The sequence below is a fragment of the Acomys russatus genome, chromosome 24 (assembly GCF_903995435.1).
Source record: "Acomys russatus chromosome 24, mAcoRus1.1, whole genome shotgun sequence".
NCBI lineage: Eukaryota > Metazoa > Chordata > Mammalia > Rodentia > Muridae > Acomys > Acomys russatus.
The window spans coordinates 2,679,390-2,705,602 of record NC_067160.1 but is presented as its reverse complement, the minus strand read 5'-3'; the positions used below and the strand labels follow the sequence as shown (position 1 = coordinate 2,705,602).

Genomic DNA, 26,213 nt, shown 5'->3' with positions numbered 1-26,213 from the left:
TTAAAGGCGTGCACCACTACTGCCCAGCTCAGACACAGCTTCTTTTCAAGAATTTTCATTCACACACATAAGTAAAATAAAACATTAAAAAAAAGAAGTTACTGTTTCTTTAAATTCTCACTAACGTTTGCTAGTGTCAAAATTAGAATTCTTAGACAAGCTATTGATATCTTCTTGTGGTGCTAATTTTTATTTCCTCGTTAACAAATGAGCTAGGCAGTCACTCATGTTTGGCTTTGTTGGTTGGTTTTAGGTGCTCATTACCGTTCTCTTCCTGTTCCCCTGACCGTATAGCCAGGCACAGCCATGCCTGTCACAGTCATTTCTCACCTGGACAATGGAGCCTTCACTGGACTTTATCTTCTACTCTGTCCCTCCGTCCATCCTCTAACCCACAGTTAGAATCACTGAGTTGGCTTCCCAGGGGAGGTCATTCTATGGTAAAGCCCCTTAAAAGGCTCTTACCATATGAATGAGACAAACTAGATTCTCTTCTTCAGTCTTTGAGACTGATGTCCGAGCTAACCCCTGGGTCCCTGTCCAACTGTCTCTGCATTACTCAGCTTCTCTCTTTTTTTAAAAAATATATTCTTATTTTTTTGGTTTTTAAGATGTTTATTATTATGTACACAGTTGTCTACTCGTACACCTGCAGGTCAGAAGAGGGCATCAGGTTACATTATAGGTGGTTGTGAGCCACCATATGGTTTCTGGGAATTGAACTCAGGACCTTTGGAAGTGTAGGCAGTGCTCTTAACTTCTGAGCCATCTCTCCAGTCCCTACTCAACTTTTCTTATGTTACTACACACACACACACACACACACACACACACACACACACACACACACATTTAATTAAGGACTACTCAAGAGCCCTCTCTGTTGACCCCTTAACAATCTAACAATTACATCTTTCTGATACATCCTGCCTTCATCTGAATGAGCAACGGCAAGAACACCAGAAGTTAAGGAGAACAGAGTAGCTTGTTTGTTCTAGAAACAGTTTTTTGGTTTTTTTGTTTTTATCCTAGGCCAGTCTCAAACTTGGTAAGTAACTGAGGATAGCATTGAACTTCTGATCCTCCTGCCTCTGCGATTACAGGTGTGTGCCATCGTACTTGCTCTCTGGGGTGCTGGAGATTGAGCCAAGAGCTGTGTGTGAGGCAAGCCCTCCACCAACCAAGCTACGTGCCCACCCTGGCAGAGGGGAGTTAAAAGAAACAGACTGATCACACACTGGTTTTACCTTCTAAGTTCTGCCATGGCAAGGGCCACGGTGAGTCAGTCATGGGATGTCCACCGTGACACCGTGTCAGAACTCCTGTCTGCTTCCTGAAAAGTTCAGATTCCGTTTCTGGCCTGTGCACCTTCCTGTCACTCCCCTCTCTGCCACCTCACACCCACAGACACCTGGCACACAGCAGAAACTCAGTTAATACTTGCTGACTGGTTGAATAGGCAAGGTCCTTTGATATTGGCTGTCAAGGACACAGACTGGATTGTCTGGTCAAGCCTTTTAGTGTTGTTTTCTCCTACACTCCCATGCCAACAGTGCCTTCTGGCAGCGCCTACAAGGAGGCCGGTCTTGCCTGTTGCCTCCTCTAAGGAGCTGATAAGAATTAAGAGGAGAGACAAAGATAAAGCGTGGAGGAGGGGTGGGGAGGAGGTATGGGGAGGAGGGGTGGGGAGGAGGGGAGCAAACTGCCCAAATTCCAGAGAAAGAGCTGCACCAGGAGCACGGAGTGAATACTTCTGCGTGAAGTCATGCTTTTCATTTTACTGCCCCATCCCAATAAACTTCACTCATCTTCCCTTACGACGTCTAGGCCAGCAGGGTTCTCATTTTCTTATTAAAAGCATCCCTTTACTAAGTCAAATATTTAAACATTAACATGAGCTGTCTGCTTGTACATGCATGCTACAGGGCAGTGACGGGAGGAAAAGCTGTCCTTCTGTATCCCATGACTGGACTTTCACATTGGGTTTGCACACTCGTTCGCTTAGTGTTCATTTAAGATACAAATTTGTGTGTAGGGAGCTAGCTCAGTTGATGAACCGCCCGCCCCACAGGCATTAGGACTTACGTGAGGACCTAAGTTCGGATCCCCAGCAACCACAGAAAAGCTAGGTGTCTATAGCCCTGCCCTGCATAGGGCTGAGGCAGGGGGATGCCCAGAGTGTCCTGCTTCGCTGGCTTCAGGTTTAACCTGAACTCTGGGTTCAATGAAAGACCCTGTGTTTGGGGATGGTCTGATGTATTCTGATGCTAATTACAGCTTGCTGTCTCTGTGACCCAACTTTTGCTTAATAAAAAGCCATCCCACCTGGACAGGGCAGGAGATAGTTGGGGCTAGGAAAGACAGGCATTCTGGGGGGAAAAAAAGACCACTATGAGGAGGAAAGAGAGAGACCTGAAGGGAAGAGAGGAAGGCAGCCATGGGTTAGATGGAGGAAAAGCATGTGGCTGGCGTGGATGGAGAATCCGGTCCAGATGAAGAACATTAGCAAGTATATGGGAATATAGATGGGAGGTAGCTTGATAGACGTTATTAGAAGCAGATGACACGGGATTGAGGCAGGGATTCCATACCTGAGGCCCTATTATAGAAAGTAGGTTACAGGATTGCTATCTGCCCTGCCCCAGGTTAACTAAGGCTATTTTAAAATATAACAAGTGTCAGTGTCAGTTATTGCTAGCCGGGCTTATAGATAATACATCTAACTTTAAAAAACAATACCCTGCCTCAAAAGACAGGGGGAGAGTGACAGTGGAAGAGACTCAGTATCAACCTCTAGGCTCCATATGCACTTGCATCTGCATGCATGTGTGAGCCCACAAACAAAAATGTGCTCATATACGCTACACACCAGCAATTTTATATATATACATATATTCATATACATATATATGTATATATATATATATAAACACACACACATACCATCAGAGTAGGTCTAGAAAACTGACCCATGGATGGCTCAGGCTGTCTCACCCAACTCTAGGCTGTCTCTTTAGCCTTCCCCCATTAGGTTAACATAGAAAACCAGGAGGGAGCAAACGCTTCAGGGGACCGGAGGTTGGGAGGTGGGTCCTCTCAGTATTGGTTACCTGGGTGACAGCATCTGTCAGGGATGCTGGTTTACTCTTGACATGTCCTGTGTGGGCTTGTGGGCACAGGGTCCTCTGAGAGCAGCGAGTACTCTTGACTGCCGAGCCTTCACCCGCCCCCTTTAATTTGCTCTTCTTCATAGTTCCTCAGCCTTTCCTTCTCTCTTCTTCAATGACATGTGGCAGTGTGGCCTTGAAGTTGCTCTGTCCTGGGCTTGTTACCTCTGAACAGTTTAGAAAGAGTGTTCTGCTGAGGACAAACGCCAGGCTGAAGCAGTCCCCTCACAGGGTACTCTGGGCAGCTGACTCCCCAGGCCCTAGGGCTTGGCAAGAGCAGGCTCTGGGGCGATTCTGGAACTCCCCAAATCCTGTGAAAATGGGCCTTTGGGGACAGAGCAGCCCCTCCAGGAATGTTCTGGGGCAGCCGTGATGCCTCATTACAGAAGAGCATCCTGAAGGCTTCAGACTGCTGTGCTTTGTAATTCTTGTCCCAGCCCCATGAGAAGCCATGTCTCTAAGACGCCAGTTTCCTCTCCTGTGCAATGAAAGGCTTTGATTTCTGCCATATTCTCACCCACCCAGCACGTAGGATTGCTTGCTTTCATATTGTTTAATTGGGTTCATTTTTGTCTACTGGCTACACTGGTATAAAACAAAGCACAACATCGTCTTTATAAGTAGAAAATCAATAGCACTCACCACAGATAGAATGATTTGAGGCCTGCCAGGCTCAGGGCTTTGAGCCCACAATACTGTCAGGGGCCTATGAATATGCTTTTTAAAAAATTATTTTATTTCATTTTGTGTGCATTGGTGTTTTGCCTGCTTGTGTGTCCGTGTAAGGGTGCCAGTGCTTGGAGTTACAGACAGTTGTGAGCTGCCATGTCGGTGCTGGGAATTGAACTGGGGTCTTCTAGAAGAACAATCCGTGCTCTCAATAGCTGAGCCATATCTCTGGCCCTATGAATGTGTTTTAACTTAAATTTTTTTCTAGTTAGAAGAAAAATTAAGTATAGTAATAGTATTGTTACCCCTTGCCTGGGTTGCGTGTGTGTGTGTGTGTGTGTGTGTGTGTGTGTGTGTGTGTGCAAGCTTGTGTGGAGATCAGAGCACAGCCTCATGTGTCCTCGCTGACTTGTGAGCCTTAGAGGAGCCTCCTGACTCCCCATTTCTCTCCCCCATAGGAGCATTTGGTGTTCATGCTACAAGTTTAAGTGAGCTCTAAGGATTCAAATTTGGGTCCTCATATTTGCACGGCGAGTGTCTACTCACTGAGCTATGATGCCAGACATGGATTATGGATTGTGTTCTTGCTTATTATAATTTAATAATTTTTTTTTAAATGAAGATTTTGTGTTTGGTTGGTTTTATGTTTTCGGAGGCAGGATTTTTCTGTGTAGGCCTGGGTATACTGGAACTTGCTCTGTAGACCTGGCTGGCCTCGAACTCAGAGAGCTGCTTGCCTCTGTCTCCTGAGTGCTGGGATTAAAGTCATGTGCCACCACTACCTAGGCAATTTAATTTTGTGTGTGTGTGTTTTGTTTTGTTTGAAGGGAAACAAGACAAAAATAGCCAGAAAATCAGAATGCAGTCTTAAAGGGTATGTTGCTTAGATAAACATAATGAAAACAAAATGGCGTTACTGAAGACTTCCTGTTAAATGTGCACTGAGCCTCTTCCCTTCTGCCTTGTTAAAAATGGGAATGAGAAGCAGCACAGTAGCCTGGGGCATATAGCTGTGATCTTACCTCCTGGGAGGTAGCAGGGGCCAACCCTAGCTAAATACCAAGTTAGAGTCCACCTCGGGTTACTATGGGAGACCTTGACTTAGAAAGAAACAAAGGGAATTAGCATGCATTCGGTATTAAAAACTGACGGACACTACACTGGTCATTTATCTTTGAGAAGTCAAAGAGAAACCAAAGGGCTTGAAAACACAAAGGGATTTTTTTTAAAGATTTATTTATTTATTACTATTACATATACAAGTGCTCTGCCTGCGTGTAAACCTTCACACCAGAAGAGACCATCAGATCACATTATAGATGGTTGTGAGCTACCATGTGATTGCTGGGAATTGAACTCAGGACCCCTGGAAGAGCAATCAGTGTTCTTAACCTCTGAGCCATCTCTCTCCAGCCCATTTTTTTTTTTTAAACAAAAGAAAGATGCGTTTTATTTTTAATGACGTGTATGCATATGTGAGCACAGTTGTCTGCAGAGGCTGGCTGATGCCCTGGAACTGGAATTACAGGTGGTTATGATCTTAACCACTCAGCCGTCTCTCCAGCCCCAGAAAATGAAGACAAAACAAAACCTACCAACCAACCAGCCAAACAAACAAACAAAAACCCCAAAGTAACAAAAATCCCCTAAAATCCCCCAAAACCAAAACCAAAGCCAGTCTTTATTACTATAAAAAAAAAAAAAAAATCCTCGCAAGTTCAGTAGGGTTTGTTTTGTTTTGGTTTGGTTGGTTTTTGAGACAGGATTTTTCTGTCTATCTCTCCTGGAACTTACTCTGTAGACCAGACTTCACAGGCCTCGAAGTCACAGAGAACTGCATGCCTCTGCCTCCCAAGTACTGGGATTAAAGACTTGCACCGCCAGCGCCCAGATGCAAGTTTTGGTTTGGTTTGCTTTTTCAAGACAGGGTTTCTCTGTGTAGCCTTGGCTGTCCTAGACTCACTCTGTAGACCAGGCTGGCCTCGACCCCACAGAGATCCACCTGCCTCTGCCTCCTAAGTGCTGGGATTAAAGGGATGTGTCGCCACACAATGTGTTTTTCCCCCATTTTTTGTTTGTTTTTTTAAATAATAAACATTACACCCCAAAATTAACCAGACTCAAAGCAGAAAATGCTTTTTAAAATCTGTGAATTCTGTAGCATTGGAGAGTGAAGCAACCCCTATTCCTGCTAAATAAGCTGTCGACTTACTTGTTGAACTACTTACTACCCGAGTTGTTACTTAAGCCCACTTAAAACGTTCAACATCCTTCTGGGGGATTTCCTGCCCTGGAAGTCACTGGATTGAACGATGAGGAGGAAAATGACAATGTTGATCGTTATATTCTTGTGGTCTACTGACCTCCAGCACCAGGCATTTATGTGGTCCCCGTACATACATTCACACAAAACACTCGAACACTCATGCACATAAAATACAATGAATCTTTTTTAAAAAGATCAAATGTTCACCCTTAACCTTTAAAAATATGTATTTGTCTATAGTTTTGAATGGGTAGTTATTCAGATTTTCTATTTAAATTTTATTGCATGTCTGGTGGGTGCCAAAAATGAAATAAGCCAGGCACAGAATGACAAATACTACATATTGTAACTGACATATGGGTTTTCTGGTCTGTTTGTTTGTTCGAGAAGAGTCTCATGTAACCTAGACAAGCTGCCAGCTCTTCAAGTAGCCAAAACTGACATTGAACTTCTGATTCTCCTGTCTCTATCTCCCAAGTGTCAGGGTGTGAGTCACCAGGTCCAGCACTTTCCCTATGTGGTGCCGCACGTCTTTAATCCCAGCACTCGGGAGGCAGAGGCAAATGGATCTCTGTGAGTTCGAGGCCAGCCTCTACAGAGTGAGTTCCAGGACAGCCAGGGCTACACAGAGAAACCTTGTCTCAAAACAAACAAACAAATAAATTAAAAAACCCAAAAGAAGGTCTCAAAGAAGCAGAGAATAGGAAAAATATTACTAGGGAGGGAGGGAGGGTGGCAGAGAGGGAGGGAGGGAGGGAGGGAGGGTGGCAGAGAGGGAGGATACAGGGGGCTGGATAATGGATTCAAAGATACTTAGATATAAAGGATATATTCTAGCGTTACTTTTTATTATGCTTTATTTAGTGTGTGTGCACGTGCGCACATGCATACACCATGGTGTTCCCGCGGAGGTCAGGAAACATCCCTGGAATTCATTCTGTTCTCTCCTTTTCTCCTTCCACCATGTGGGGCCCAGGGAGTCAGCTTTGGCAGCCATCACCTTTACCTGATGAGCCACCTCTCCGGCCCTGAGGTCTCTTTTCTTTTCTTTTTAAGTTTTAAGATATTATTTTATTTTTTGTGCATGATTCTTTTGCCTGCATATATGTGCACCGTACACATACATGACTGGTGCCCACAGAGGTTAGAAGAGACTATGTCTGATCTCCTGGAGTTTGTGAGCTGCCAAGGGGGTCCTGGGAACTGGACCCAGGTTGCTTTGAGAACAGGTGCCTATAACTGTCCAGGCTCATGGTAGTCCTGGGTTCTTATGTTCTATAGCACAGTAGGGGGAAATTTCATTAACAGTGATTCATTCTATATTTCATAAAGAACTAGAAGACTTTGTAGGCTCCCCAATCACAAAGAAGTGATATTTGCCATGCAAACGCTAATCACTGTGATTTGATCATTACCCAATGTATACATGCCTTGAACTGCCACACTGTACCCATCAGGATGCACAATTGTTATGCTCCCATTAAAATAAATGAACTATTTATTTATTTACGTGTGTGTGTGCTCTCACATGCTGGTTCTGGACTCTTCCCAGAATGCCTGAATTCAGATCAGGATGCAGGGCTGTGAAGGAAAGGAGAGTGGACGGCACTGTCCGTGCTCCATGCTATCAACCCCCTCCCTGTCGCTTCGCCCTCGTCTTGGGACACCCCTCCTCCCAGCTCTTACTGGAGCTTCTTGTTCAGGCTCCCTCTCTTGGATTCCGCCATCCAGAAAGCCTCTGTGTCCCCCCCCCCCCCAGGAGACCAAGTGATTCTCCTCCTACTCTAGGACTGAGTGAGTCTTCACCTTATTATCATTAAAAACTCAGAGACTAAATTGCTGGGCATGGTGGTGCACGCCTCTAAGCCCAGCACTTGGGAGGCAGAGGCAGGCAGATCTCTAAGTTCTGGGCCAGCCTGGTTCATCAACAAGTTCCAGGCTAGGTAGGACTGTATATACTCAAAGAACTACACACACACACATCCAGAGGCTGAATTTCCTGTGTTTCGACTGCCTGAGAGCTCCGCCATGAAGAGGCAGCACAACTTCTCAGTCTGGTGTGTTCCACAGACAGCGCCTGGAGCTCGGTATTAACTAAGACTACTAAATCGACACAGGTTCAAATGCCTTGCTTCCTCATCCCCTGCTTATATTAGGGATTGCTTGATGGTGGCCTGTTTTTTGTTTTGTTTTGTTTTGTTTTGTTGCCTGCATTTAGGAAGTGTCTGGTTAATGCTATTGAATTGAATAAACAGAATTGTTCTTCAAACACATCCCATATCTGAGCAGATCAGACATTTGGTTCCTGGAAGAGGAAAAAAAAAATTATGTGGCATACTGGGTCAAAAGCTTAGGCTTCAAAATAAACTAATTTCTGGGCTGGAAGGGGTAAGGGTAGTAGTGGTGGCGGCGGCGGCGGTGGACTCCTCATTAGCTTCATCACAGCTTCAGAATATCTCCCAGATGCCTTTCAATATTTTGGAGTCTCAACTTGGGCTGGGGTAAGGGGTCTTTCCCCTTGCGCGGTGGGTTGGAGACTCTCGGCTGGTCATGAGGACACATAGTAGGTCCACAGTTTGTAACCAACCGGTTGGTGGTAAAATATAATAGGCTCCTGAAATCTATCTTGAGGCTTCCCCTACCCATCGGTCTCCCAAACGCCACCCAGCAGACTTTGTTGTAGGTGTGTTCTGCTGAGTAAAGGACACGCCACAGTAAAAAGCGAATGTGCCCAACAGCGTCTCTTGTATTGTTTGGCACCTCCCACCCTAAAAAAGAAGCATGTGTCGCTGCGTCTCTGCCCAACTCTGCACTGCACCTAGGATCCCATCCCAACTCGCTTTCAGCAGGGAGCACTGGACGCACAGAGGCAAAGTGAGTTGGCCCAGGACTCGGTGGGGGTTAGGCTGGCTGTCTCATTGCGGAGATTGCAGAGAGCTCGGGAGTACATTTGCACTGCGAGTGTCCCGTCTGTACTGCAGGTGTGTTCGCAGCGTGGAGGGAGCTGACAGAAGCTGGAGATGTACCCCATCCCAGCTGCTGTCCGACACATCCCGCAAGACTCAGGAACCAAGCGAAGCGGTGCGCTCCATGGACGGACATAGTCTCCGGTCTACAGAGAGCGTGAGTTCCTGAGATACAAGACCACCAAGCTGGGCACTCGACTAGGACTCTAGGTATCTACCATTGGGTTTGGAGAGCAGGTCTTTGCAGCCGGAGTTCGTGTGGGTGGAGTGGAGCGTGGGCGGGGCTCAGGAGCTGCAGTTCAGAGAGGAGAGTCCTGCAGGAGTCTGCTAGTGCCCCACGTTCCGACCAAAGATGACTGCCAGCAAGCGAGTGGAGAAGGTGAGCTTTCCTGGCGTCCCTACCCACCATGCCCTACGCCCCCACCTGACCTCTGAGCGCTTTTGTTTATTTGGGTACCAGGGCTGGTTGAAACCCATGCATTCTCGCCCTCTCCCAATGAAGGAGTCGTGTGTGTGTGTGTGTGTGTGTGTGTGTGTGTGTGTGTGTGTGTGAGAGAGAGAGAGAGAGAGACAGAGACAGAGACAGAGAGAGACACAGAGAGAGAGACAGAGACAGAGAGACACAGAGAGAGAGACACACACAGAGAGAGACACACACACACACACACACACACAGAGAGAGAGAGACAGAGAGAGACAGAGACAGAGAGAGACACAGAGAAAGAGAGAGAGACAAAGAGAGAGGAGTTTGTGGGCTGGGATAGGGACACACAAGACGATGTTTGGCACCAGCTTCCCGAGTAGTACTGGTGTGTGTGTGTGTGTGTGTGTGTGTGTGTGTGTGTGTGTGTGTGTGAGAGAGAGAGAGAGAGAGAGAGAGAGAGAATGACCAAGCTTCCCAAACTGGTTTCAGTTTCGATTCTGCTGGAATTTTATTAAAGGAGCGCGCCTCAGGCACAGGAAGGGGTCTGTTGTGCTGCCTAATGGGTAGACCTGGAATTTGATACCTATCCTACTTCAGAAATTAGAGGTGCTGATGGACGGTGCGGTGGGGATGGGCGGTCCCTGAAATGAAAGTGTACAGGAAAGTCCCTGCAGGAGAAGAAGTTCCAGTGTATGCCCGGAGGAGGTATTTCCATGTAGCCCCCGCTACAGATGCTAAATGCCTACTTTGTACTAGCTCAGTGCCAGGGGGCAGGGGGCAATAAAGGAGCAAAAACCGAGTCCCCTTGAGTGTTCCTTTCTATCTGGGGCACTGGGTGCTATATGGAAGAACGGAAATGGGGCAGTTTCCTCGGAGGCTGAAAGGAACCAGGGTTGGAGAGGATGGTGGAGAAACGCTGCTGAGCCCCTAGGCTCCCCTAGGCGGTGCCCCTAGGCTCCCCTAGGCGGTGCATCTTTCCCCAAATCCGTGCCCCTCCCCCAGTCTGAATTGAGGGGAAGGGTGTCTCAGGAGACAGGAGAGGCGGCCGCTGTCCTCAGCTTCCAAAAAGAAAATTTCTTAAGATGGAGAAATCCAAAGTAGGCTCAACCCAGAACTAAATTTTGTTGGTTTTAGACTGCTGCAGAAATTTGGGGGCATCCTTTATCTCAATGCTAAGGTATAGACTGGTTCTTAGTGCTCTGGAATCCGAGGGCCAGACAGCTTATTTTATCTAATCATTACAACAACTCTGTGAGCGGAGCATGCCTTCCCATTTCACAGAGGAGGAAATTGAGACACCAGGGAAAGTAACTGGCTGATCAGCACTATTCTGCAGGGGTGATGGGGCAGGGTTTTTCATGGCCTGTTTGTCTTGACTTTCATTTCCTCTAAGTCAGGTGACTTACTAGCAGCCTGGGAGGAGCTGTGTGTCCCAGCTTGGGTTTCAGCAGTCATGGGAAGTTCAGGCAGATTTTACTAAAAGACATAACAATCTTAAGAATTCCTAGTGGTAAGAGAAAATGCCCCTTCTGTTTTTGTTTTGCTTTGCTTTTGAGTTACTTCTAAAGTTATTTTAATTTTATTTTATGTGTATGGGTGTCCCGCATGCATGTATATCTGTGAACCACCTGCATGCCTGGTGCTAGCAGAGGCAAAAGAGAGCATCAGATTCCTTGCAACCAGAACTAGTTGTCACTCACCATGTGAGTGCCAGGAATCGAACCCGGGTCCTTTAGAAGAGCCACAAGTGCACCTAACTGCTGAGCCGTCTCACCAGCTCAACCTTTAATTCCTCGATTCTTCTGCCTCCATCTCCTAAGTCCTGGAATCAGACACGAACATCACTTTATCAAGTTTTATGCAGTGCTGGGATTTGAACTCCCCCCCTCACAGCCCCCCATCCCCACTCCCCCACCCCCACCCCGCCTTCATGCAGGCTAGACAAACACGCTACTGAACTGAGCTGCATCTCCAGCCCAGAAAATGTCCGGCCAGAATCTGTGTTCTAACCTAAAGCCTTTGTTCTTGCCCAAGCCATAGAGGATGCTTGTGGTTGAGGGGAACAGGTTAATGTGTGGCCATGGCTCTAAGCAGCAAGCACAAGAAGCAATCTGTTGGTGTGACTAGACGTGGGAGATGGGCTGAGAGATGGAAGGGAAGTTTCATGTATTTGGGAGAGGAAGTACAGGGGTTTACACCACTGGAGGCTTAGGGGAACTTTCTCTCCGCCTGTGCTTAAACGGTAAAGTTGTCTCTCAACTTTATCACTGTTGACATTTGGGACCAGATAACCTTTTGTAGGATGTTTCATCAGTATTTCTGGACATTAACCGCTGAATTGTAGCAGCACTCTCCCCATTACTGACAATGGAAAAATGTTTCTCAGTACTGGCAAATGCACCCTGGTGGGTAAGCACATCTCTGGATCAGACCTCCCAGAGGACTGAGCTGCCTTGAATGTGGCAATGTTTTTTAGACCACCCCTCCCACCCCCGCCCCTTCTCAAACTGAGAAGACCTGGAGTCCCATGGATGAGGTCCCTTAGTCCGATGCACCACGGTATACTGGGAACTCTGGGTGTGTTGGGGCTGTGGTTCAGTGTTGGATACCACCTAACATGCTCAAGGCCCTTGGTTTCATCCCCACTACTGTAATAACCAAACCCAACCCAAACCTTCTGGGTTGTTCTGCAGTGAAGACGCTGTTTAGTTCAGCTTTCCCAAATGTACTTAGCGACGAAGCCCTTTTCCTGGGTAACTATTACTACTTCCTGCGGTGCCTGCACACACTTGTCCTGGCTGGGCCCCCTGCCTTCCTTGGCCCTCTGCTTTTCTGCCTGGTGGGCTCCTACATACTCTTCAAGGCCCAGCTTCCAGCACACGGCCTCTGTGAAGCACTCCCACTCCCCTCCTTCCTGATGATGTGCCTATTCACACTATTTGTGTCCTCGGATTTGTTTCCTCCATTACTCCTGTCTTAGTCAGGGCCTAGCAAAGGATGGTCAGTAAACTGCTCTTGGGAGAATTCAGGGATGCCTAAAGGATTGGGCCACATTTCTGAGAAGGTGAGTCACTTCTTGCCCCGGTTTACCGTGTGTGGTAGGCAGAGTTTCTCATGGGGCAGGCAGAATCAGTCTGTTAGTCGCGTGTGGTGGCACATGCCTTTAATCCCAGCACTTGGGAGGCAGAGACAGGTGGATCAATGTGAGTTCGAGGCCAGCCTGGTCTACAAAGTGAGTCCAGGACAGCCAAGGCTACACAGAGAAACCCTGTCTCGAAAAAGCAAAAAAAAAAAAAAAAAAAAAAAAAGAAAGAAAGAAAGAAAGAAAAATCAGTTCTTTACCTCTAGGACTCTAGGAAGGTGTGGCTTGAGAGAGGGGATGGGGGGCCTGGAGAGATGGCTCAGCTTGGTTAAGAGCACTGACTGCTCTTCCAGAGGTCATGAGGTCAATTGCCAGCAACCACATGGTGGCTCACAACCATCCACAATGACACCTGGTGCCCTCTTCTGGCCTGCAGATGTACATACAAGCAGAACACTATATATAATAAATAAATATTTTTTAAAACCAAGTTAATGAGAGAGGGGATGGACAGGTAATGTCCTTGTCAATCTTTCTGCCGGTGTGTGTTGTGCTGGAAACTCAGATACTACTGAGAAAAGAGGGAGGAACTGGGACCCAGTGGCTTCCTAGAGAGAGGGCAAGAGGGTAGAGTACTTTGTTTTCAGAAAGAAAGTTCCTAGGAGAACTTACCCCCGAAGTTCTTAATATTTGAGAGAGAATATTTGAGATGGGCTAATTCTTGCCCTGGGGCCTACAGAGTTGTGGTGGGACTGAAATCAGGTAATTCATTTATCACTCAGTCTCACACCAGCTAAGCGCTCTCTAAGCAGAGGTGGGGGAGGATGGAGGGGAGTGAGGAGGGGGGCTCTGACCTGTCGCCCCTCTCTCCAGGCTTGTTGTGGGGCTGCAGGGAGGGAGCTGAGGTTGGGAGCCCTTGGCTCACCTGTCCCTGATGTGATCCCTACAGGAGCTGGAGGACCTTTCCCAGCACCTTCCGCCGTACCTGCGGCACCTGTCCAGCGACGACGCCAATGTGCTGGTGTGGCACATGCTCCTGCTGCCCGTGAGTGTCCATGGGGACTCTTTGGGTAAGGGGTGACTTGTGCTAGCCTGGACAGGGAAGTTCAGGCCTAGGATCTCTTCCTAGAGGTTGTGATGTATGGGGGGAAAAATAATAAAGAAATCTGTGTCTCTAGACCAGTTGCTTCTAAGTCCAGTCAGACTAATGACCACAACAGAAACTTGGGACCTAGGAGGGCCTCATCCTGCAGACGAGTAGCTATAGCACAGTAGCTACAGCAGGCAAACGGTGTTGGAAGCAGGGGTGGTCAGTTGGTCAGCATGAGGACCTGAGTCCAGCCCTCAGCACCCAGGGAAGGAGCTTGTACTCCCAGAGCAGCAGAGTCAGAGACAGGTCTCTGGAGCGTACTGGCCAGGCAGGCCTAGCTCACTTGCTGATTTTCAGGACAGCGAGAGGCCCTGTCTCACAAAACAAGGTAGTGCAACTCACACATACACACACACACACACACACACACACACACACACACACACACACACACACACTTTGAGGTAGGATTGCTCTATGTAGCCCCTGCCTGGTCTAAAGCTTGCTATGTGGATCGGGCTGGTCTTGAACTCTAGAATTCAAGAGCTGGAATTAAAAACATGTGTTGGGTTGCCTATTTAATAGTTTTTGACAAAATGGGACCACGTGGGCTTTTGTTTGTTTGTTTGTTTGTTTGTTTGTTTGTTTTGGACACAGGGTCATGATTCAGCTTAATAAATAACACATATTAAAAAGTGTTTTTTTTTTTTAAACTGGGTGTGGTGGTGGTGGCGCACGCCTTTAATCCCAGCACTTGGGGAGGCAGAGGCAGACGGAGCTCTGTGAGTTTGAGGCCAGCCTGGTCTACAAAGTGAGTCCAGAACAGCCAAGGCTACACAGAGAAACCCTGTCTCAAAACAAAACAAAACCAAGCAAACAAACAAACAAAAAAGTGGGGCTGGAGAGACGGCTCAGAGGTCAAGAGTACTGCTTGCGCTTCCAAAAGCCCTGAGTTCAATTCTCAGCAGCTACATGGTGGCTCACGACCATCTATAATGAGATCTGGTGCCCTCTTCTGGCCTGCAGGTGTACATGCAGACAGAATACTGTATGAGTAGTAATGAATAAATCTTTTTCTAAAAAGTGGGGTGTTTTTGTTTGTTTGTTTGTCCCCCCCCACCCCGTTTCTCTGTGTAGCTTTGGCTGTCCTGGAATTCTCTCTGTGGAGCAGGCTGGCCTTGGACTCAAGAGATACACCTGCCTCTGCCTCCAGAAGGCTGAGATTAAAGCCACCTGCATGGCTAGAAAAACGATAAAACAAGAAGCGCCATCCTTTGTTAATCAAAGCTCTTAGAACTGACTGATGGTCTGGCTACTTATCTGTGCTCACCATGCAATGGTCTCGCCTTCTCTTTTCACTAACCTGTAGTCTAGAGAAATGGAGAAAGGGTTGAGCTAGGCCAACACCCAAGTTCTGTCAAGGTCCTTTTTTTTTTTTTTTGGTCTTTCGAGACAGGGTCTCTCTTCTTGGCTGCCCTGGACTTGCTTTGTAGACCAGGCTGGCCTCGAACTCACAGCGATCGACCTGCCTCTGCCTCCCGAGTGCTGGGATTAAAGGCGTGCGCCACCACGCCCCATTTCCTGTCAAGGTCCTTTAGCCCTGGCTTGGAGCAGTTCAGGGTCTGAGCTTGCTGTAAGGTCATCTGTTCTGAGCTACAAGTGTGAGAGGAAGAAGAGGTCCTGGTGATGTCTCAAGAAGACCAGTTCTGGGATGAAGACAGTGATGGGGGAGGAGCAGGTCAGAAGAAAGAGGTCAGTGACAGGAAAAACTAGGAAAGGTCATGTTTGGGCGGTGCTGTGAAGTCAGAGGATCTCCATGGTTGGCTCCTCAGGGAGGTGCGCCAAAAATTCCCCAGCCAGTCAGGCGGCTGGAGGAAATGTGTCCAGGGCCTGTGATGGAGATAGTAGCTGGCCCACGGGGAAGGAGAATCAACAGGGACCTTGGTGGTGGGCAGACCTCTAGTCCCAGGAAGGTTTAGTCTCAATTTACATATTTATCCAGGGGTCCCTACTTGTCACTTCAGTTATGTTGGGTCGTAGCTGCACTGGCCTTGTAAAGCTGCTCAGAGCCTCAACGGATGGATCACTGTCTGAAGGACACGGCAGCATGAGGTCACACTGAGACCTCTCACCCACCTTAAAAAAGGGCATTACCTTTTACAGGTGAGGATGTGGGACACTAGGTAGTTAAGGGACAGGCCCATGGCTAGGCAGAATAAGTTTGCAGGAGTTCAGCAGGCTCCAGAAGGTCACTTCCTCTCCCTATCCCCCACTTCCCCCCCATTCACCCAGCCTTTCTGACCCTTCTCTGGTTGCCTTTGTGAGTCTGTGGAAGCAGAGGTCAGCTTAAGTGCCATCCACTTTGTTGTTGTTTTTTAGTCTTTAGCCTAGAACTTTCTAAGCAAGCCGGGCAGGCTGAGCGGTCAACCCCGAGGGATCTGCCTGTTAGTCGTCCCCACACCAGGAAGATGAAGGTGTGTCGTCAGGTCCAGCTTTTTTCTTTTCTTTTCTTCTCCTCCTCCTCCTCCTCCTTCTTCTTTTCTTCCCGAGACAGGGTCTCTCTGTGTAGCCTTAGCTGTCCTGGACTTGCTTTGTAGACCAGGCTGGCCTCGAACTCACAGTGATGCACCTGCCTCTGCCTCCCGAGTGCTGAGATTAAAGGCGTGCACCACCACACCTGGCTCCAGGTTTTTCTTACACCAGGATTTGTGGGACCCGAGTCAGGTCCTTATGCCCGCGAGGCAAACACTTTACTGACTGGGCTGTCCTCCTGGGCCCTTCCTCTTCCTTCTTGTGAGACAGGTTCTCACTCTGTAGCCCAGGCTGGCATGGAGCTCATGGTCGTCCTCCTGCCTTGTGTGTTTGCTTGCGGTGGGAAGATTTGAACCCCGGGGCACATGTAGTAAAGCCTGTACTTTGCCACCAAGCTACACTTCCAACTCGAGTCTTTTGTCTTAACAAGTGCATTGATAGTTTTCAATCAAAACATTATAAAAAAAAAAAAAAAAAAAAAAAAAAAAAAAAAAAAAAAAAAAAAAAACCACGTAATCCGGAATGTGGAAAGCAATATCCATCTTCCCACTAACATGAGCTGCAGTGTGAAATCCTTTATCTGGCCCATCTTCCTTAAAGATGAGAGAAGCTCGGAGTCACTCAGTCGCAGGAAGCTGAATGGACACAGGCGCACGCCTTATCCGTCTGCAGCCTTATCCGCTGTTTAGACCTCGGAGCTCAGCAAAAAGAAGCCTAACGACAGGATGCAAAGTCACCCAGTCCTAACCCCGCCCTCCCCCCCCCCCGCCCCGCTCCCCCCCCCCCCCAAGTCCTGCCTCATCCTTGTCTCTGCCTCAGGGGCCCAGGCTTCTCTGTTTATCGAGACTGCGAGCTAGACATTTTCTTTATCTGCCCAGGAGTTTGCTCCCTGCCTTATTTCCGCACAGCCAAGCCCAGTTTCCGTTTTGCCACCTGTTAGGGAGGGGCACTCAGAACTTTGACTCTGGGCTGAAAACGTGGCTCAGCAGTAGCCAGGTCAGTTCCAACACTCGAACAGAACAAAACACTTGACTCTACTCAACCACTGTTGTAGCTGTAGCTGTCTTTGCCCTGTATTCTCACTAATGGACAATCTAAAAGGACTTGGAGCTTTGGCACCAGCCTGAAGGGCCCTGGTCTCTGTGCTGGGATGACTCTGCTTTCCTCTCCTCGCCTCTTTCCTCTTCTTTACAGGGTCTCATGTGGCCCGGGGTAGCCCCAAACTTCCTATATAGCTGAGAAAGATGTTGAATTTCTTTTTATGTACATTGGTGTTTTGACTGCATGTATGTCTGTGTGAGGGGGTCGGATCCCCTGGAACAGGGCTTACAGGCAGTTGTGAGCTGCCATGTGGGTGCTGGGAATTGAACCCGGGTCCTCTGGAAGAACAGTCAGTGCTCTTAACTGCTGAGCTATCCCTCCAGCCAGACGTGAACTTCTTTTGTCTTTTGTTTTTGTTTTTTTCAAGACAGGGTCTCTCTGTGTAGCCTTGGCTATCCTGGGCTCACTTTTAGACCAGGCAGGCCTCAAACTCTCAGTGGTCCGCCTGCCTCTGCCTTCCAAGTGCTGGGATTAAAGGCACCCAAACGCTGGAATTACAAGTGTGCACCATCACACCCCGTCTTATGTGGTGCTAGGTCTTCATCCATACTGCGTGAGCACTGTGCGGACTGAGCTGCATCTCCTGCCCCTCTTGGAATGTCTTCAGAGAGCATGGAGTAGTGGTCGTATGCGGGTTGTACAGTTTCCACTTCAGCACAGTTGCTGTGGCCTGGACGTTACATAGACACACTGACCTACAGTCCTCATCTGAAGATGGCGATGCTGAGCTACACGGGTTTCATGCTTACCAACAATAGCTGGCACACACATGTGCATGCTGCCATACCCTGTTCTAAGCCTCTGAGACAAGCTAACATTTCTTTCTCATCTACGCCCTGTGAAGGCGTCCACTTGTACCCCTGTAAGGAAACACAGAGCGAGCCAGTTACTTGCCTGGGAGACATTAGCGAGCAAAAGAGCCAAGACAGACCATGCAGGTTAGCCTCAGGGCCTTCACGGTCCCAGCACTCCACTCTACAGCCTAATTAATGTGTGCCCAGGAGAATAGTCAAGTCACTTCATCTGAATTCTTCCTATACTAGCTTTTGGCCCTTGCCAAACCCTTGTTCATTCCAGCCCCAAGTTTTTGGTTTGTGTCCACGTTCTGCTGTGTAGTCCAGACTGAAGTCATCTCATCTGCATCTCAGGCAGCAGTCCTCCTGCTTTGCCTCCCAAGTGCTAGGGCTGTAGGCATGCACCTTTACCTAGTTGTTGTTGTTTTTTTTTTAATTTTTTAAAAAATGTTTTTTTTAAACTCATACATATGTCTGTTTTGCATGTAAAATAACAATGTTTGCCATCTTTAAAGAGTTCGGCGATGCCCAGTCCCAGTGGATCACCACAAAACAATTCCAGCATCTAAGGCTTAAGGAAGGCTGCAGGGGAAGGAGCAGAAAGGTTGTACTAGCCAGAGGACCAGGGAGTTTGCTGTGAGACTGTGTCTCTAGTAGCATCAAAAGCTACACCTATAAGGCCTCACCGACATGAGCTGAATAGAGGCAGCAACAGTAGGCATGCCAAAGTGGACTGGGAAGAAACCCGAGATGCCTCAACCCTACACAACCAACTACAGGCAGCTGCGGAATTCTGACAGTGGGAGAAATGGTCTTCCTGAGGGAAGCACACTACCATTGTTATCCACTACCAAATGGTTGGCCCTGAAAACATACAAATGAGGAACATTACACAGGCTGAAAGGTTTATATCTAGAAATACATATGTATATGCATATATGGGAGAATTTGGAGGGAGGGCCAGGAAGATGGAAATTATGTAATTATAATCTCAAGAATAAAAGACATAATTTAAAATGGAATAAAAGCTATTCAGTAGTGTTAAGTATGTTATATGGTCACCATCCCCTCTGTTCTAGAACTTCTCGACCTGTATTTCAAACTCTGTCTATGTTTCATAATATTTCCATTCCTCCAGCACCAAGGAGCATTTTTCTGTCTTATAGTTCTAGGATTTAACTGTCCTAGGTATTATTTATAGACTTTGACCATTCTAGGTATTGATACAACTCCTATCAATACAGTATTTGTCAGTTTTTGTCCAGCTTATTGCACTTATTGTGATGTCTTCATGGTTCGTCCAAATTGTAACAATATTAGATTTTTATTCCTTTTTAAGGATTAATAATGTTTCTTTGTATATATGTATCTCATTTTATTTATTCATCTTCTGTACCTGTATAGAAAAATGTAACCATGAAATTATCAGGCAAATGGATGGATGTGGAGAATATAATATTAAGTGGGGGGTCATTCAAAAAATTGTATGTCCTCTCTCATATGCGGTTACTAGTCCATAGTGAATACATGCAAACAGCTGGAAGGGTGGCAGAGTGTAACGTTTAGAAGGGTGACCAAGAAGGGTTAATATTAGGTGAGTATAGACAGAATACAGAAAGAGGGTATAAAACTGATTCTTTTTCCAATCTCAACTCTGTTGTAGTTTCCCTTTCTATGTGTGTGTGGTGAACAAGCCAGTAAAAGTGTAACTGAAAGTGAAAGTGTAAAAGCCCAATCGGCTGATGTCCCTCAGGGCCTGTTCTTTTCTGAAGGGAAACAGAGGAGCTGCGGGCCTGGGGGAGGGGGAGGGCGGTGGTGATGGTGGGGGAGGGGGAGGGCAGTGGTGGTGGTGGGGGAGGGGGAGGGTGGTTGTGATGGTGGGGGAGGGGGAGGGTGGGGTGAGGGGAGTTTGCAGTCAGGATGTATTTATTGTATGAGAGAAGAATACATGTATAAAGAAAAGAAGCCGGGCGTGGTGGTGCACAACTGTAATCCCAGCACTCTGGAGGCAGAGGCAGGCAGATCTCTGTGAGTTTAAGGCCAGCCTGGTCTACACAGCGAGTCTGGGACAGCCAAGGCTACACAAAGAAACCCTGTCTTGAAAAAACAAAAACAAAAACAAAAAAAGGAATAAAAAGAAATGAAACAATTCTGTGTAGAAGCTCATTGACACGTACAGAGTTTAGGACTGGGCAAACGCTGGTTTGAGTGACTGCATTCACTTAGCTGTGTCGTGTTTGCAACTTTATTACAATAAAGTGATTTTATTTTAAAAATTCTGCTGGGTGTGGTGGCACACACCTTTAATTCCAGCACTTGGAAGGCAGAAGCAGAGTGAGTTCCAGGACAGCCAGGGCTACACAGAGAAACCCTGCCTCGAAAAAACAAACAAACAAACAAACAAAAATCCTCTGAGGAGCACTGGAGAGATGTCTCAGTGGCTAAGAGCGCTGCTTGCTCTTGCAGAGGACCTGAGTTCAATTCCTAGCACCTATATGGTGGCTTAGAACCTGGTGTAACTCAAGTCCCAGGGCAGTCAACACCTTCAGACTTGCACGGCATGTGGTACACATACATTCGTGCAGAAATTCATGTGCATAAAATAAATAAATCTTAAAAATGTTTGAGGAATATATCCCAAAGTGGAATTGATGGGTCATATTTTAGTTTTTGGAGAACTTGCTTTCTGTCTTCCCATAGCATCTGCACCATCTTTAATTAGTAAATTTGTTCTTTGACAGTTTCATTCTTACATCATACACACCCTGGCTGCTCGCATGCCTGCCTCCTCCCTTCCTTACACATCTTTCTGGAATGTCTGTTTCGTGTGTGTGTGTGTGTGTGTGTGTGTGTGTGTGTGTGTGTGTGTGGTGACCCATTGAACTTAACTGTCTACGTGATTTTCTGGGCTTCTGCCCTACTTTTCAGATGAGGACACTGAGGTTCAGGCACAGGAGGTGGCTCACTCACTGCAACAGACCAAAACCCAGGGTCAGACTTTTCTGACTGGCAGGCCAGTGCTCTTGCATGAGTCTGCCCTTCCTCTATTCCTGAAGGCAATGGCTAAATGCTCAAATCTTCCTGGGAGTAGAGCAGCGGGCATCCGGGACCCTGGGCCAAGAAAGGGAGGGAAGGCCAGATAAAAGCTTTTTGGGGTGGGGAAGCCATCTTTCAGGGAGTTGTACCATCAGATCACAGCTTGGTCTCTTCTCTTTGTTTAGGACCAACTTCCCTACGGACTCAAGGCCTTCAGACTGCAAATTGACTTCCCCAGGGAGTATCCACTTAGGCCTCCCACTTTGAAATTCATCACCAAGATCTACCACCCCAATGTCAGTGAGGATGGGCTGGTGTGCCTGCCCCTCATCAGCACCGAGAACTGGAAGCCTTTAACCAAGATTTATCAAGGTATGGTGGGCCTGGCCCAGAAGGAGGGCTGTTGTAGACAGGGGTGGGGTTGGGGTGGGAGGAAGGTGGGGAGTGGGGACAGAGGGGGGGTTACGGACAGGGATGCTGTGGGCTTAATTTGAGTTAAAGGCTTAAAAGACAATAGGTAGGGAAGGGGGTGTGATTTCGTGGTGCTTGCCTTGTATACATAAAGTCTTAGGTTCAGCCACCCACACCACATAAACTGGGTGTGAGGACCCACACTTGGGGACCTCAGCATTTATTTATTTATTTATTTAACATGTAAATATTTTTATCTGTATGTACGTCTGTGCACCATGTGGGTGTCTGGTGCCTGTGAAGGCCAGAAGAGGGTGTTGGAACCCTGGGACTGGAGTTACAGACAGTTGTGAGGTGCTGGGTGGGTGCTGGGAGTCAAACACAGTTCCTCTAGAAGAGCAACCAGTGCTCTTAACTGATGAGCCATCCACCCATCCCCAGTAAATATTTAAAAATAAATAAATCAGAGGTGATTTTAAAAATGTGAATCTTGGAGCTGGAGAAATGGCTCAGAGGTTAAGGGCACTGACTGCTCCTCCAGAGGTCCCCCGTTCAATTCCTAGCAACCACATGGTGGCTCACAAATCACCTATAATGTGATCTGATGCCCCCTTCTGGCCTGCAGGTGTTCATGCAGGCAGAACACTATATACATAATAATAAATAAATAAATTTTAAAAAATGTGAGTCTGAGGTCAACCTCCTGTTGGATGGAGACATGCTGCCTGAGATACTGGCATGGTTCGTGTGTGTGCGCACTCGTGTGCCAGAGAGAGAGAGAGAGACAGAGAGACAGACAGAGACAGACAGAGACAGACAGACAGAGAGACAGAGACAGAGAGACAGAGACAGAGAGAACAAGAGAGTGCGGGCGCTTGGACCGTCCCCTCATCCTCTGAGATGATGTTACCATTGGCCTGGTGGAATAAATAGAGACATGGAAGCTTGGGAAAGGTGAAGTCGTTGAATAAGGGCCTACAGGGGCCGAGGGGTAGAGCTTGGCAGAATCCAGCAGGTGTCATGTGCTGGCTAGTTTTATATTAGCTTGACACAAGCTAGAATCGTTTGGGAGGAGGGACTCTTTCTCAATTGAGAAGATGCTTCCACAGGGTTGACCTATAGGTGAAGTCTATCTGGCATTTTCTCAAGTAAAGGTTGATGTGAGAAGGCCCCGCCCACGGTGGGTGACCCCATCCCTGGGCAGCTGCTCCCGAGTTGGGTAAGAAAGCAGGCCGAGCCAGCTGTGAGGAGCATTCCCTTTGCTGCTGTCCTGACTTTACTCAGTGTTAAGTGTGACCTGAAAGTCGTGGGCTGAAATAAGCCCTCTCCTCCCTGAGTTGCTTTTGGTCATGGTCTTTGTCACAGTCACAGAAATCCTAGGACATGTGTCAGATCTATTGATATTGTAAAGGATGATGTCATCTGTAAAACCCAAGCTTGGGAACTGCACGATCAAGATACCCCACCCCAACCCCAAAAAGGCAAAAATAAAAGTTTCTTTGAAATCCTAACCTAACAGGAAACCGGAGTGTTTAAGAAATGCTGCTCTTGCCGAGGACAGGAGTTCAGTTCCCAGCACCCACGTTATTAGGCCTCACACAACTTCCTGTAACTCCGGCTCTAGGGGACCCAGCTTCCCGTCTGGCCTCCAGAAGCATCTGCACACATGTGGGCATACATATATGCTCAGGGGCACACACACACACACACACACACACACACAAACACACACACACCTGCACTCTTAAAAATAAAACAGAAAAGCAGAGTGCCTCTTACTAAGAGTGAAAGATTCAGATCCGTGCCGAGCTCAATGGCCATCAGAGAGGCTTCCTCTAGCAGTTGATGGGAACAGATGCTGAGACCCACAGCCGAAGATTAGGCAGAATTCAGGCAACCCCGAAGAAGGGGGGGGTGGTGGAATTGTAGGACCAGAAGGGTTGAGGACATCAGGAGATCATGGCCCACAGAATCAGCTAAGTAGGGCTCAAAGGGGCTCGTGGATACTGAAGCCGCAGTCACAGGGCCTGTGATTTAGGGGGTGGGGGTGGGGAGGTGGAGTGGGGGTGGGGACTCCTAACAATGGGAGTGGGGGTGTCTCTGACTCTTTTGCCTGCTCATGGGACTCTTCCTCCTACTGGGTTGCCTCATCCAGCCTTGATATGAGGGTTTGTGCCTAATCTTATTGCATCTTGTTATGCTGCGGTTGATATCCCTGGGAGGCCTGCTCTCTTCTGAAGGGAACTGGAGGAGCACTGCCTCTTGGGGGACAAGGAAGGGGAGGAGGCTGCACCCTGGATGTATCGTTTGAGAGACGAATCAATAAAAAGGGGGGAATAAGAGAGAAAGTGAGGACCAGGAATCTCATTTATCTCATGAGACGCTTCTTAAACCGAGTTAGGTGCAGCGGTACGTGTTGGCAAGCCTAATGCCCGGGAGGTGGGGGAGCTTGGAGGGCAGCCTAGGTACCATAGTAAGACCCTGTATAAAATGAAAAGAGTGGGAGGGGGGACAACGACTAACCCGTGAGTCAGGGCTGTGAGCATTGCCCACCAAGAGTGAGAGAGGGACATCTGCTTTGGCCATGGAGCCATCCTAAGTGACTAAGCCCTTTTGGGGTGCCCTGGGGGGCCCTGATTCCCTTCTCTGTGCTCTCTCCCCAGTCTTGGAGGCCCTCAATGTTCTGGTGAGCAGGCCAGATCTGGAAGAGCCCGTGCGTTTAGAGCTTGCCGACCTCCTGACTCAGAACCCAGAGACATTCTGGAGGAACGCAGAGGAGTTCACCCTGCAGTTTGGAGTGGACCGACCCTCTTAGTTCTGGTCCTGAGGCCTCTCTGCTTGGATCCGCTTAGTGGATAGATTTCACAGACTGGCTCCGGAGGCCTTTGGTGGGCTCATGCTGTGCTCAAGTTTTCCCTTTATAGCTGCTAATTTGAATATTGAGCCCAGTGTGGGTGTGTGGAGCGGGAGGGGCAGGCCTGTGTGCTCTGTGCGCCCTCTGTGTTCATCTGGCTGTGGGTCTGCCAGTCCCACATCCTCTGTGGCTCCCAGAACCAGGGGAAGTTTGGTTTGCACAGTTTCAGGCTGTCTTTGCCGTTCTCCAACTTAGCAATTGGCGGAAGATTGAATGCTCCGAGACTCAGGCAGCAAGGGGTGAGGAAGGCAGGACCATGACTGGTTGGCAGGGCACACAGACGGTGCCAGTTCACTGCTGACTGGTTGAAACCAACCACACTTGTGACAGGCATGCCCCAGATCTAAGTGTTAAACGTTTCACTTTCTGCTGATGAACCTCAAAATAAAGAGCCTAACTAACCTCTGCCCGCCCGGGAAATTAGACCCATGATTGTAAGTGGTTTGCTCTCTGATGGCTACATTTCTGGGGGCCAGGCCACAAGCTGGGATTGGGACCTTCAGTGGGGGTGAGGGTGAGGGGTAGGGGGTAGAGGGGTAGGTTCCATAAAATGTGTGTGCTTGTCTGCCATTAACTTTATAGATAAAGTTCAGAGTTCATCTAGGTTTTTTCTATGAGAGGATGGGGTGTTTTTGTTTTCTTTTTTCCTTTTTCCTTTTTTTTGGTTTTTCGAGACAAGGTTTCTCTGTGTAGCCTTGGCTGTCCTGGACTCACTTTGTAGACCAGGCTGGCCTTGAACTCACAGCGATCCACCTACCTCTGCCTCCTGAGTGCTGGGATTAAAGGTGTGGTCGCCACTGGTCCAGCTTTGTTTCATTTTTCAAAAAAATTTTGTTACTTTTTAAAAAATTTTGTGTAGGAGTCGGTGAGCACACCATGGCTTAGGAGTAGAAGTTTAAAAAAAAAAGTATGGGAGACAAATTTCTTCTTCTGCTATATGAGTCCTGAGGATTCAACTAACGTCCTTCTTTCTGGCTTGGTGGCTACAGCTTTCACCTTATGAGCCCCATTGATTATTTCATCAGAAAGCAGGCTGGCTTGGGGACTAAGAGAGCAGGTGACCCTGTTTCTAGTGGATATTCCCCACACATGATAAGAAATGCTGGCTCTGAGTAGGCCCTACACGGGGGGCCATCCAAAGGTCTACATGGGGAACACCGGCGTTGTGCAGAGGAGGCAACAGCTCATCTACGGATTGGGCATATCCGCTCTGTCAATCGGCAGAAACCCCATTTCTTCCTATAGCCTTGACAGCGTGTCTGGCTTCTCTTCCCTGGTGCTAGGGAACGAGCCCAAAGCTTTGTATATTGCCGGCCCGGTCCTCGGTTACCAGCTGAGCTTCGGCACAGCGCAACAACACGATGCAAAACTTTCAGCCAGACTAGGAGGGATTAATTTTGTTGGACACTGAGTCAGAATGTTGGCCATCTCAAGAGCGCCACCCACTGGCCAGCAGATGCAGCAGCCCGCTGAGTGAGATTTCTAGAGATTGTCTACTTCCTGTCTAGAAGTACCCCCACCAGTGGGAGGAAGTGCAGAGGGAGAGAGCAAAAGAGACCTGGCAAACTGCCACCCGTGGCTCCAAATGAAGCTTTCTTTTTATTTTTGGCCACCGCCTATTGCACACATGTGTGGCTGGTTGGGGTGCGGGGAGCATCAAGGAATGAGAGGAATTTTACAAAAGTACTTTTAATGCCATTGAGACCAGTGCCACCTGTTTTCACCACTGGAACGCACCTCGAGGCCACGGTTGTCAGCGGG

General features: G+C 47.9%; 2 protein-coding genes across 3 annotated transcripts in view; both read left to right on the top strand.

Moving 5' to 3' along the window:
* Timm10 (translocase of inner mitochondrial membrane 10) overlaps positions 1–26,213 on the top strand; it is a 98,153-nt gene that overhangs the window by 51,427 nt on the left and 20,513 nt on the right. The window lies entirely within an intron of this gene.
* Ube2l6 (ubiquitin conjugating enzyme E2 L6) lies at positions 13,492–24,389 on the top strand. 2 transcript variants are annotated; one of them, XM_051166444.1, is made up of 3 exons: positions 13,492–13,619; positions 21,313–21,499; positions 24,202–24,389. In XM_051166444.1, exons 1-3 carry the CDS (start codon positions 13,605–13,607, stop codon positions 24,351–24,353), a joined length of 354 nt encoding a protein of 117 aa, XP_051022401.1. In that variant the 5' UTR covers positions 13,492–13,604; the 3' UTR covers positions 24,354–24,389. The 2 variants fall into 2 exon arrangements, with proteins under 2 accessions (XP_051022401.1, XP_051022402.1); XM_051166445.1 differs by having other exon boundaries at positions 13,522–13,644.